The 13,359-nt window shown below is 37.2% G+C and overlaps 1 protein-coding gene across 3 annotated transcripts in view; it reads right to left on the reverse strand.

The window, feature by feature from the left end:
* Positions 1 to 13,359, reverse strand: part of npr1b (natriuretic peptide receptor 1b) — a 49,872-nt gene that overhangs the window by 21,581 nt on the left and 14,932 nt on the right. For all 3 annotated transcript variants that reach the window (XR_014200648.1, XM_082149794.1, XM_082149795.1), the window contains exons 3-5: positions 10,161 to 10,348; positions 7,798 to 7,911; positions 5,377 to 5,512 (exon numbers count right to left, since the gene is read on the reverse strand). Coding sequence is in view for 2 of the 3 variants with exons in the window: in XM_082149794.1 (XP_082005920.1) it covers positions 5,377 to 5,512; positions 7,798 to 7,911; positions 10,161 to 10,348 (438 nt within the window). In the remaining variant the exon portion in view is untranslated. The remainder of the gene's footprint in view (positions 1 to 5,376; positions 5,513 to 7,797; positions 7,912 to 10,160; positions 10,349 to 13,359) is intronic.

Genomic DNA, 13,359 nt, shown 5'->3' on the forward strand with positions numbered 1-13,359 from the left:
GCAAATTTTTAAGTCTAATTTTATACCCTTTCTCTCTCTAACTTCCCTCAGTCTCGATCACTCGGATGTACATCATTGCTTACGTTGCACGAGTAGCCCTTGATCACTTGTAATCCGATATGGAGTCGATTTATTATTTATAGTTTTTTCCTTATAAATTTGTTTACAGACCAAGGACTGTATGTATGCTTGGGCTGTTAAAATATAAATGGCAGGAAACAAAGTTTGTGATCCAGAAAACTAACCCTGTGATATTGAGATCAATCAGCAACTTCAGGAGAATATGTGTCTTCTGACTGGAAGAGAAAGGCGAACGCCCTTCATAAATCTATGAAAAAGGGGGTGTTGCCCCACCATAGTGCCGTCAAAACCAACATGACATGCAGCAATAGTCGCTAAATAGACCTTAATATTAGAATAAGATTTTCCACCATCCATAAGGTCTTGCAGAAAAACCAAAATATCAGGAACTGAGCACTGATATGATATCAGTCAGCGCCCTTCACACTACTCCTCAAACACACGCCACTTACAGTCATAAAAAGCTGTCTGGTGACACTGCTTGCACACTTTTTCTCACTAACTTACCCTTTGAAACAGGGGAAACCCCCAAACCTGTATTTGAAGAGGGGACCCACACTGGGCAAGACGGGGAACAGTGAAGCCTGTGTGAACTTCATGACCCCTCTGACACAGACCCTCTATGGATGGCACGAAGCAAAGTTTGTGATCCAGAAAACTAACCCTGTGATATTGAGATCAATCAGCAACTTCAGGAGAATACGTGTCTTCATTGAATTAAAAGCTGAGCTAAAATCTACAAATAAAACCCTATATCCTTTAGGATGCATAAGATGATTTGTAACTGTATTAAGCAGAGTCTCTATGCAAACTGGAGTGAATCTAGCATAGAGTCCATAGTGGAGGTCAAATGACTGGCCAAAAACAGCTCCATCATTTTAAACAATATAGAAGTTATTGCGATAGGCCGAAAATCATTTGGCATGATACTTGCACTGGGCTTTTTTTGAGCTAATTATTGAGAATTTCCATAGTTTTGGCACTGTGCATGTGTCTAAAAGAAAATATATAACTACTTTTAATTGAGGAGCACAATATTTAAGACGACAGGCTTTTAGACTGTCTGGGCCAGTGGACTTGTTCGGAAAAACCTTATATCCACTGAGAGAGAATTTAGTGCACGAGGAATGAACAGAATGCATTCAAATCACTGACACATTTGGCCGACGCCAAGGCCAGGAACAAATCTGTCTTGAAAGACAGGGTCTGAATGGAAATATTTCCCAGGTGCTCAAAAGGCTGTTGAGACAAAGCCTCCAGGCACCATGGAGAGGTCCCACTCTGGAACAGCTCTTCTAGTGACTGGAAGAGAATGGCGAACGCCCTTGCCAAAAGACAGCCTCCGTATTTTGAACAGGGGAATACGAAGGGCAGAATTGGTGTCCGGAGGGCGTTTAGGGTCAAAGGGAGTGGTTTTTGGAGGTTTCTTGGCAGAGAGAGCCTGGTCAAGTTCAACCGGCGCTCCAGCGATGTGCCACTTTTCACTATCGGGGAGACCAGATAGATTAAGCCACAGTGCATGGACAGCTTGATGGGCATTACAGAGAACCAGGTTTGAGAGGGGCAAGCAGCCCACCTTGAGAGGGATTAAGGTGCCTGGCGATAGAGGGCTCAAATGGTGGGCGGGGGTTACCCATGACATGCGAGACAGTGTAAGAGGTTGAGCTCTCCCCAGCAATTCTCATGTGTTTTGCACATGCAGGGAGGACAGGGAAAAGCTGCTTTCTAGTGGTGTTTGATGACTGTTTTCAGTCATTCAGTCTGTGGTAAATCCAGCTGTTAATACATTGTCTGTTGCCTCAGATGCTCTATGTTAAAACTTCCAAGGATTTTTTATTAACAAAATCACTAACTTAAGACTTAAGGCCAATTTATACTTCTGCGTCGAGTGTACGCCGTAGTGTACATCGTAGGCTACGCCGTCGTGAGCATTTATACTTCTGCGAATGTCTGTGTTGCTCTGCAGTTACACCGCCGAAACGCTAGTTGGCGCGGGTGGGTTTTAATGTTCCACTGTGTTTACATTCCTTGCGGCTGTTTTGAGTTTAGGTTTCTACGAGCAATGGCGACTGAAGGAGTCATACAGATGGCTGTATTTCCGCACTTCTTCAAGCAATCTCTCGGTCACTTGGTCTATTTCCATGGCTCTTCACTGATCTTCGGAATTTAAAAATGGCGGGCGGGTGGTGCAGAGTGCAGAAGATCATTCCGGAAATGCGTAGGAGGAAACGCAATGCTATCCAGCCGACTAATCACAGATCTTGCGGTCCGCGTCGCCGCGACCTCGTAGTTACATTTTTGAGGAGGTGCGCGTCAGGGTACGGCGAAGGGTACGACGTATGGTACACGTCAATGCGTATGCTACGCCGTACCTTCTACGCGCACCCGACGTATAAATTGGCCTTTAGTGTCTGCCCTAATTTAAATGTCCCCCCAAATCTTAACACCTGCTTCTGGTTTCTGGGAGGTTTTTGATCCTATTAACCTCCAGACACTGAAGGATGTGACTATCAAGCCCAAACCTTCATTTTGTCCTAATGATATTATTCACCCGAGATTTTTTAAATTAATCATTGATTCGGTTGGGCCAGGTATGGTATCTCTTATCAACAAGTGTCTCAAAACGGGCTCTGTTCCTGCCAATCTTAAAGTGGCTATGGTCATTCCTCTGCTCAAGAAGCCTTCACTAGATCCTTCTGTTTAAAAAAAAATTCAGCCTATCTCTGTCTTACCTTTCATTTCTAATCTATTGGAGAAAATTGTGCTGGATTCACTCAAACACTTTTTGACAAATAATTGTATCTATGAGGTTTTTCAATCTGGTTTCAGGACTGCTCACAGCACTGAGTCCGCCCTCCTGAGAGTGTTAAATGATATTTATCTACGTCTTGACTAGTTTGCTGCAATTCCTTATATTGCGGTATATCAAGTTCTCAAATTGCTCGTCTTCAGTTAGTCCAAAATGCTGTGGCCAGACTTATTCATAAGTGTCGCAAATATGACCACATCTCTCCAATTCTCAAATCTCTACACTGGCAGCCAGTTCGACAGAGAATAGATTTTAAAATTCTACTCTTTGTTTTTAAAATCTCTACATAACTTAGCTCCTGCCTATCTCTCTGAACTTGTTCATCCTTACACTCCGTCCAGAAGCCTAAGATCCTACGACTAGGCTCTGTTGGTAGTCCTTCGCATTAGACTTAAGCGTAGAGGGGGGCATGCATTTGCGGGGGCAGGGCCACGACTCTGGAACACCCTGCCTCTAGAGATTAGAACAGCCCCTACCCTGTCTGTCTTCAAGTCTCTGTTAAAAACCTACATGTTTTCGTTAGCATATTGATCTCTATTCTTAGGTTGGTTTACCTATTTTATATTTGAGTCTGATACTGTTTTGCCACTCCTGTTTTTCCATTCTATATTTGAGTCTGATACTGCTTTACCACTTCTGTTTGACTATTTTATATTTTAGTCTGATACTGTTTTGCTACTCCGGTTTTAAGGTTGCTCTTAGCTTTGCTGATTTTATTTGTGTTTTATGTGTTGTTTTGCAGGTATTATTTTCTTGTTATTTATCTGTTTGTTCTGTAAAGCACTTTGGTCAGCCTAGTGGTTGTTGTAAATGTGCTATAGCGAACTTGAACTTAAACTTGAACTAAACATCAGTCTATCAATAGTCCACAGGATGCCTTCAACAGAATTTGTCGATCTGTCGGAAGCAGACTTTGGGGCCATTCAACCAGGTTGATTAATTGCAGAATTTTTTACCCTGTTAATTTTTACTTCATAATTAATCACACTGAATTAACATATTTAATTGACATATGTACACATGCAGATAGACCTAAGGGCCTACACTCACATAAGGACTGTATATACACAATAACCTTAAAAGGTAACACATTCTGAATACACAATTTATATATGCAAAGGCAAACAAGACAACACTGCTGAAATAAATTCAGTATATCAGCTCTAGAAAGAAACTGTACCGTAGGATATCACATGAAGGTTTTGCATAAACCATCATATTAAGGTTGTGATTAATTAATATGTATTTTTAAATAGGCAGCTAAGTGTCATCTGCTACAGTAAATGTGGGTGTCTGCACACATGTGCGACCGCTTTTCTTTTTCTGAACCTTAGAATTTATAGAAGTTACATCATAATTCTGGAAAGTACATCATAATTCTGGAAAGTGCATTATCAGATCCATCTCTACAGGGAGCATCTGTTTGTAGAAGGGTCTTTAATGGCAGACGTTTTGCTGCAGGGCAGATCCATACATAATCTGTTTAATTGATAGAAATCAAACGGGACCTGGCACAGACCAAAGCCTGTTTCTCTTTCTTAATGATTAATTAAGCTGGGCAAGGCTTTTTAAAGAGCCTCCCTGAAATAAAGTCGTTATTACACCTTACACCATACTGGAAAAGCAACACATAAAAAATTGCATTCAATGTCAATACAAAACTAGCATTTGTTTTTGTATAAATTTTTTAGTTGTTGTTACGCAGCAGAAAATGTAAATGTAGCAAACTCATGGAAGCACCTCAAAATAAAAAATCACTTTGCCCTTCAGAGTTACTGTAGTGATGGAGCAATGTTTCTTTTATTAGAAGATCATTGAGCTGAAGACACAAAATATTGCAAACAGAAGAAAAAAAATGTCTCAACCAACCTCCATTCAACCCACACAACCTAACCACCATGAGAAGATAAAAAGAATCTGTTTTCTTTTTCAAAACGCCTGACCTTCAGCCAGAGACATTAACAACTATTTCTCAGTAATCCAAATTTGACCAAAGTGTTAGACAAGAAAGACATTTCTGCAGGATGTGACCTCTACAGAAGAGAGGAGAAAAGGCCAGAAATATGCTTCAGTATTTGGTGGACATTATTCGCTTTTGAAAGCTTCTCAAACATTATTAAAATGAATCAGCATCACATGACACTATGTGGAAAAATAGATGCCAAAAAAAATTATGCAGAAAGATCGTGGTCTGTCAGTGATAAAAAAATCAGCATCATGATGTTTTACTTATCATTCAAAGCACTGTAGACAGGTAAAAAAGGATGTGCCCCAATTTCATATTTATTAAAAAATATATATTTGTATTTATTTATTCATTATAAAGATATACTATGACTTTTATTAAGATTAATAATATTTTTTTATTTTATTTATTTATTTATTACATTTATTTTAAATTATATCAAAGTTTAATGATCTGTATTTTATAGTTTGGTTGCTATGAAAGAAAAAATCCTTAGCTCATAACTGGATTATGTGCTCACCATAATATGTCCGGTTCCACATTCTTTTTGTGACAGATTCTCCTGAAGGTCGATCCTGTCCCTCTGAAAGACTCTCATTTAGAGCATTGCAGTACAACATCAGACCGTCATAGAAACCACCTGAGATGATGTTCATCTGAAAGAATCAAATATCCAAATAAGTGAATGCACATGTGAAAAATTCATAATCATCACTGAGGCTACTCAAAGATTTATACAACTATGTATTAACCTTTATTTTCAATTTACAAGTCAAGTCGCCTTTACACAATAACGCCTTTGCAATTTATACAATACAGATTTTCAAATAGTTCTAGGGATAAACAGGAAAATAATGATTCAATGATGCAGACATAGTTCAGTTCTGCTGCAAAGCAGCTCTAAAGAGAAAATAGTGTCATTGTTCAGCTGAAGTCAGTTCAGTGTTGATTCAGTTCTGTTCAATAACTGTGTAAAGACCATCAAATAATAAATTAGTTTAATTCAGCTATAAAGCTGCTCTGGAGAAAACAGTGATGTCATCGTCCAGCTCAGTTCAGTTCTCATCCAATAGTGTCAGTACAGTCAAAATCAATAATATTGCAATATGTATATACAGTATATGTATGTGTATTTACATAAAAACTATGTGCATTACAAATCAGTCCAGCATCCAGAGTAAATTGTGCTGGTACTGATGGACATGTTAGATTGATTTTCTTGACACACATCCTACCTGGAGCCTGCTATTATGCTGTTGGTTTTCTGAATACACCTGATCTGAATCCTTTACCAAATATTTGTCAGAAATTAAAAAATAAAGTCAGACTATGTGAGGCACAGGGTAAAGTGCTTCATCTCTTAATCTTTTGTCCCAATCCATTCAGACCATTTTACCCCCGCAGAGATTCATTTGCATGTAAATGAACAGAACTGATGAGAGATTGCTTTTTTAAGGCGAAGTCGCTGGGTAAAGAGTTTTTTCTTTTCATATTTCATCTCACTCAAGCCCTGTCACTTTCTGTATGTGAACTGGGACACAGAAAAACACTTGAATATGGTCTCCGAAGCAAACCTCTCAATTAGAATCCACACTGAGTGGAAAATCCACAAAGCCTCATACAAATTCAGACAGATGTGCTCATACAGCTTGTTCGACTAGGAGAGAACAGAGATAAACATAGAGTTCCTCTCAGGAGCACACCCTGGTGTTAAATACCCTGTTTTCTCTCCTGTGTCTGTATGCATGTTGTTTTGAGATGCACTGTGAAAAAAATATCAGACAGTTGAATTTGCTGAATTGAACTAAATTTCCTGTCTACACACCTATTATATGCACCATACTCTCTAATAACCAGCAGACCCATTAAAAGGCAATACACAAACACAGCTAAATAGACTTTTTTTTTTTCTTGCATTAAAATACATTCTCCTGATGGATGCAGAGCAGCTTAAACCATTTGACCTGAAAATTGCAGGTGTACGTCACATTAATTTCATAACCTGGGCCTCAAACATAGCCTAGAAATCTAGACGCACCCTAGCAGCAGCAAATGTAATTTGCAGCCAGGGTCGTTTAGTAACTCTTCGTTGGCTTGCGACTCGCTGGAAAAACCAAACTCTAGTCAGGCCAATCACATCGTGTATAGAGTAGATGGGCGGGCTTAACATAATGACGGCAGAGTTGTGACGGTTCCGTGTGAATTCCCTGCTACTTGAAAACAAAGAAGAGCTGCTGCTGGCGAACAGCGGTCTTTCGAATCGGCTTTGGCCGTGACTCTGGAAGACTTAGAGTTAAGCTTTTCTTTGAGAAAAGAACAAAGAATGGCACTGAAGTAATTCTTAAAAAAGGAAGATGTGTTCGGAGTTTTGCCGACCGGATACAGCAAAAGTTCAATCTATCAACTAGCTCCGCTGGTGGTTGGTTGTAGCGCTATCCTATTGTGTGCAGAGGGAATTTGAAAGACAACCGTTTATCCCGCCCCTCGGATTGAGCCCTGATAATGGTGTGTTCCCAGACCTTGATGTGGGTCTGGCTTGTAAGGCTACCTCAAACACACACACACACACGTATATAATTATGTTCAACCTTTACCATTTGGAGAGAAAGAGAGCAAAAGTGCATTGCATCCTGTTCCTTTGTGCATTATTTAGTGAATAGATGACTATTATAGAAAAAAACGGTAAACACACATAAATGCACTTGGCTGAAAAATATGAATTTATTCATTTTGAGCTTCAATCTCTTTATGAGAGAAGCCTGGCTGTAATGGAGGCACACAGAATTTTTAACGAGATAAGAGAATAAAGAAATAAATAGTAATTGCAACGGAAGATGGAAAAGATGGAGAGCACAGTACAGTCTTGACAGAATAGGCATAATAATAAAATAATGAAAAATTTAAAGGTAAAGATAAATCACTTCATAATGATCTCTCTTACCAAAGAATCATCCACTGTGAAGTTGAACATCTGTTTGGCATCCGATTTTAGATGAGTGACAAACTCTTTGTACTCCTGATTCTGTGGCTCAAGGTAGGTCAGAATCTTCACACTCTGAAAAATATAAAAAATATATACAAATTTACTCTAAGAGGCAAATATCTATTCTAAAAAAAAATATATCAAATATATAAGCAACTACTGTGTGTTTGTGAGTGTATATGTATATATATATGTATGTGTGTGTATGTATATATATATATATATATATATATATATATACACACACACATACGCCTGTTTTGCACTGTATATAACTGTATATAAGACCATGTATCTTTCTGCAATTTATAAGCAACATAAATATTTAGGTTATTAGTATACAAAGTTAATTGTATACTAATAAATACAAAGGTTATTAAATGCAGAAAAAATATATATTGATAACTGTTAGTTAATGCATTAACTAATGCTAACAAATGAGACCTTATTGTATAGTGTGTGTTACCCACATTTTTAGACTGATTGAAGTATTTCTCTTATGAAGTTACATACATATATGAATAGTTATAATTTAGATATAAAAATTTAGATATAAAAATATAAAAACAGGTTGGTCTGTTTTTATATTGTGTGCAATAATAATCTACCAAAGCTAAGCTCCATTGAGCATCAGCATGTACTGAATCTGCTGTACGTGGGTTCATCAGTGGGTACTTAGTGTTGGAGTTCAGACATTTCTCACGCTCTGCACAGAAACCCTTCCACTATCAAAACAGGCGGCTGTTATCACAGTAGGGGTTGCTGACTGCGGTTCTGTGACACCGACCGAAGCTAGAGTGACCTGCATAGCTTTTGATAAGAATATGGCTCAGATTTTGAGCCCCCTGAAGCATAGCAGGGATTGTTTTGTGTAATAGGGGGTTTAAATAAAATGCATTGTTATTATGTCACCATACAGACTAAAAGCCAGGCTCTTTTTAAAGGGATACTCCACTTTAAAATGAAAATTCTGTCATCATATACTCACCCTCATGTTGTTTCAAACCTGTATGAATTTCTTTCTTCTGCTGAACAGAAAGGAAGATATTTAGAAGAATGTCAGTAACCAGACAGTTTAGTAGGAAAAAATATATACTATGGAAGTCAATGGTACCAGAAACTGTCTTGTTACTGACATTCTTCTAAATATCTTCCTTTCTGTTCAGCAGAAGAAAGAAATTCATACAGGTTTGAAACAACATGAGGGTGAGTATATGATGACAGAATTTTCATTTTAAAGTGGAGTATCCCTTTAAGGTTCAAGAGATGAGACAACAATTCTGATGAAAAAGCTTCATAACTGTCTCTCTTCTCCTTTATCATGATCATAATAATTATTATCTCAAATTGTATAATATCAGTTATATTTCTGGTAGCAAAACTTAACAGACCATGAAACTAAGGATGTTGATTGTGTGTGTGTGTGTGTGTGTGTGTGTGTGTGTGTGTGTGTGTGTGTGTGTGTGTGTGTGTGTGTGTGTGTGTGTGTGTGTGTGTGTGTGTGTGTGTGTGTGTGTGTGTGTGTGTGTGTGTGTGTGTGTGTGTGTGTGTGTGTGTGTGTGTGTGTGTGTGTGTGTGTGTGTGTGTGTGTGTGTGTGTGTGTGTGTGTCCAGACATAGGTCTTACTGGACAGATTTTTAAAAAAGACAGCTGATTACAACAACCTGTGACACCTCCTTTGAGAGCAATACAGACAACCTGACTAAATTCAGAGAAAATACCTTGAATTAAGTTTATTTGGTAACACTTAATTTGATGGTCCCCTTACAGACATTCAATTGACTATAAAGTAACTTACAACTACATGTCAACTTGTCAACTTATTCTACTGACCCCAACCCTAACCTAACAGTCTTCTAGTCTACAAACCAGAGTAACCATTTATTTTATTAGAGAATATATTGAATTAAAATGTTCCTCTGTTAAGCATAAACCGCTTCACATTTATTAATTTTTTTGCTATAAACAAGAAAAAAACCACACAGATATATAATTATGTTCAACCTTTACCATTTGGGGAGAAAGAGAGCAAAAGTGCAATGCATCCTGTTCCTTTGTGCATTATTTAGTTATTTAAAAAAAAATGTCAGTGGAGTAAGAAAAAACAAAGATAATTTCTCAGAAAATAAATTAATATTTTATGCAAATATTATAAAGTTTTAATATTATCATATTTATATAGTAATAATTAAATTTTAAAGATTATTATTGATATTTAAAAATACAAAATGAATGAAACTGAAAATGATTATTGGCAGTGTATCTCCTCATCACTATTTGTCCATCCCCCTCTCTCTTGTTTTATGAAAGGCTTTAATTACCTGGAACGCCTCCTTCGCAAAGACATCATCTGGGTCTCCTCTGGCCCATGGCTGCGAAGGCCTGGACTCCAAACTGCGTCCAAAGATGTCAATGTAGAAGAAGACATACTCCTCCTTAGGGAGACCTGCCCTGTGGAAGTGCACCATCAACTGCCGGAAAATATCTGGAGAACAGCATACAAACACCACTGCAATGAGAAAGAGAGAGAGAACAAAGGATTTCGACATGAGAAAAAACTTTAGTCTCCTCATAATTCCCTCCCCTTAACACACGAGCACATATTCTGGTTCTATGGAGAATTGAGGATATCCAGCTTCCTTAAGTGATAGGAGCTCAAATATAGCTTTTTTGTACCACCATTAGCGTGTTTACCAGAAATGACTTCGCAATCAATATCATAATGTCATTACTTCAGCATGACGTGCCAGTATAATGCATCCAGACAGGAATTAGCGTGTGCACGTTCATTTTAGTTCATGTGTGTGTAAGTGTGTCTGTATGGTGCATTAATGCATTTATGGCTCTGAGTGAATCTGGACTGTCTGTTCTATGCTTTTAGCATCGCACGTCATACATTAAAACATGACTTTGATGATTCATTCACAATGCATAATATCATTTTCCTAATCAGTATTTTTGCCTTTTCCAGTAATATAAATCTCTTAAAAAATATAAATGTATGTAAATAAATATAAATATACATTTATTTGTAAGATAAGTTCACTTTTATCCACATGCAAAATTGCATGAGATATTAAGATATTTTCATAGAATCAATCCATCCATCCATCCTCCAATCCGCTCTAACCTTCTTGCTGTGAGGAAACAGTGCTAACCACTGAGCCACGAGCTGCCCACAGAGAATATACATATTAAAGTAAATTTGTTATGCTTATTTTATATAAATATTTTGAAGTTTTTTGTAAAAAAAAAAAAAAAAAAAAAAAAAAAGGTTATAGGTCAATAAAGTTACTTATATATTTGTATATATATATATATATATATATATATATATATATATATATATATATATATATATATATACACAATATAAAAATATATAAAACATTCTCTGAAAATAGGTCTTAATATCTTAGGCAGTTTTGCTTCTCAAATAAATATATCATGTTTAAAAGACGTTTAGATATTTTTATTGGAAAAGAAGTAAAAAAAAAACTGATAAAGAAAATTATTCTCACAGTGTAAATATAACCAGTAGAAACATTTTCTATTTCCATTATTCATGTGATATTGTGCTGAACAGGATGTTTCATAAAAATGATAAGGGATAGATTTTATATGAAAAGGATGTTAAGCTTCTCCTCAACATTTCTGATAACAAAAAAACATACAGGAAGGAACCACAAATAGGGAAAGAAAGCAAAATGCTTCATTAACTCTGATCAAATGAGTGAAGTGATCACAGAGACGGGGAGAGAGAGAGAGTGTTAGAACTTGATTCCAGACAGTCATTTGCAGAAGGAGGGTAATTACAGGAGACATAAGCTAATAGCCAGTTACTTATGTGTGCGTGTGGTGTGTTTGTGTGTGTGTGTTTGTGTGTTTGTGTGTGTGTGTGTGTGTGTGTGTGTGTGTGTGTGTGTGTGTGTGTGTGAAGGAGGGTAATTACAGGAGACATAAGCTAATAGCCAGTTACTTATGTGTGCGTGTGGTGTGTTTGTGTGTGTGTGTGTGTGTGTGTGTGTGTGTGTGTGTGTGTGTGTGTGTGTGTGTGTGTGTGTGTGTGTGTGTGTGTGTGTGTGTGTGTGTGTGTGTGTGTGTGTGTGTGTGTGTGTGTGTGTGTGTGTGTTGCTCAGTAACAATGTGATTTCAGTTTGAGGATAATAACGAACAAGGTGAGAGACAGATTTAGAATTTTAGAAGAATTCTAAATGAACAAATATCTAATACCTCTCTGCCAATAAAATGATGGATAACAAGTGAAGGATCATGGGGAATATCAATCAATCTATCCATCCATCTATTTATCCATTTATCTACCTGAGACTTCAGAGGCAAGATAACAGAAATAGACAAAGGATATAACTCAACATGTACACAGAAAATTTCTGCTTCAATGGACAAATCAAACAAAATTAGTAAGTATTTTAAACAAAATACTTTTTAGGAACCTGAAACAAAAGTATTAACCTGTAAACGTAGCCTGAGAACAAACAGATCAGTGTCAACCAGTAAAGGTCAGAATAGAGGGACAGGATCTAGACGGAGACAGACAAGCCAGTCAGTCTGTCTCAGTCTATCTTTGTATTGGCAGATCTGGGTAGATCTGGGTAATGAGAGAGTCCAATGACAACGACAGACAAAGCTTGTTGAGTTGGGCAAATGTGTGTATATTTCAAAACGTAACATAGCATCTGTATGCTCAACAACCAAATTTGAAAGCTTTGTAATTTTCTCAAAAGGACTTAAAAAAACATCTCTTTGCCTCCGTACACAAAGGAAACACACTGGTTTCTAACTGGTCTAATATCTGGTCATTAGCTGGTAGAATTTTATTTTGGGATCAGCAACAAATCAGAGACTGGCTGATCATACCATTTTAAATGGATAGTTCACCCAAAATGTTTTAATTCTGTTATTATTTACTTCCCCCTGTCGTTCCAAACCTGTATGAATTACAGTGCACAAAAGAAAATATTTTGAGAAATGTCTCAGTGTTTTTTGTCCATAAAATGAAAGTCAATCAGAACCATTGTTGTTTGGATCCCAACGTTCTTCAGCATTCTCTGTTTGGAACGACATGTAGGTGAATAAACATACATTTTATTTTTGCATTGATGTAAATGAACAATGTGATGTAAAACGCATCATCTGGCGGACTTTTGACAGCTCCAGGGCTTTCGTGAAAACTACAGATTATACTTTTAAATATTTTTTAATCCTTGCCCACGGACAGTCGGATCAACAGAAGGTTATTAAAAGAACATTTATTGTAAGGGTAAGTTTAATCAGTGAAAATTGTATCGTACAACAGTATTTATACTCTTTAGTCTTATGGTAAAAATGGAACATTGTGGCAAATGCTTTTTTATCTGTATGTGACTGTATTTTGCTTTGGGAGGTTGGGCGGTACTAATAGAATGGCAGTTTCTTTCAGTTTTTCCCCTCCGTTTGGCATAAAACAGTGTTTGTGGTCATCCAGTTTTAAATAGTTTTTTCAGATTTTCTGTTTCTTGC

This window comes from Leuciscus leuciscus, assembly GCF_965113295.1.
Source record: "Leuciscus leuciscus genome assembly, chromosome: 20".
Lineage (NCBI taxonomy): Eukaryota > Metazoa > Chordata > Actinopteri > Cypriniformes > Leuciscidae > Leuciscus > Leuciscus leuciscus.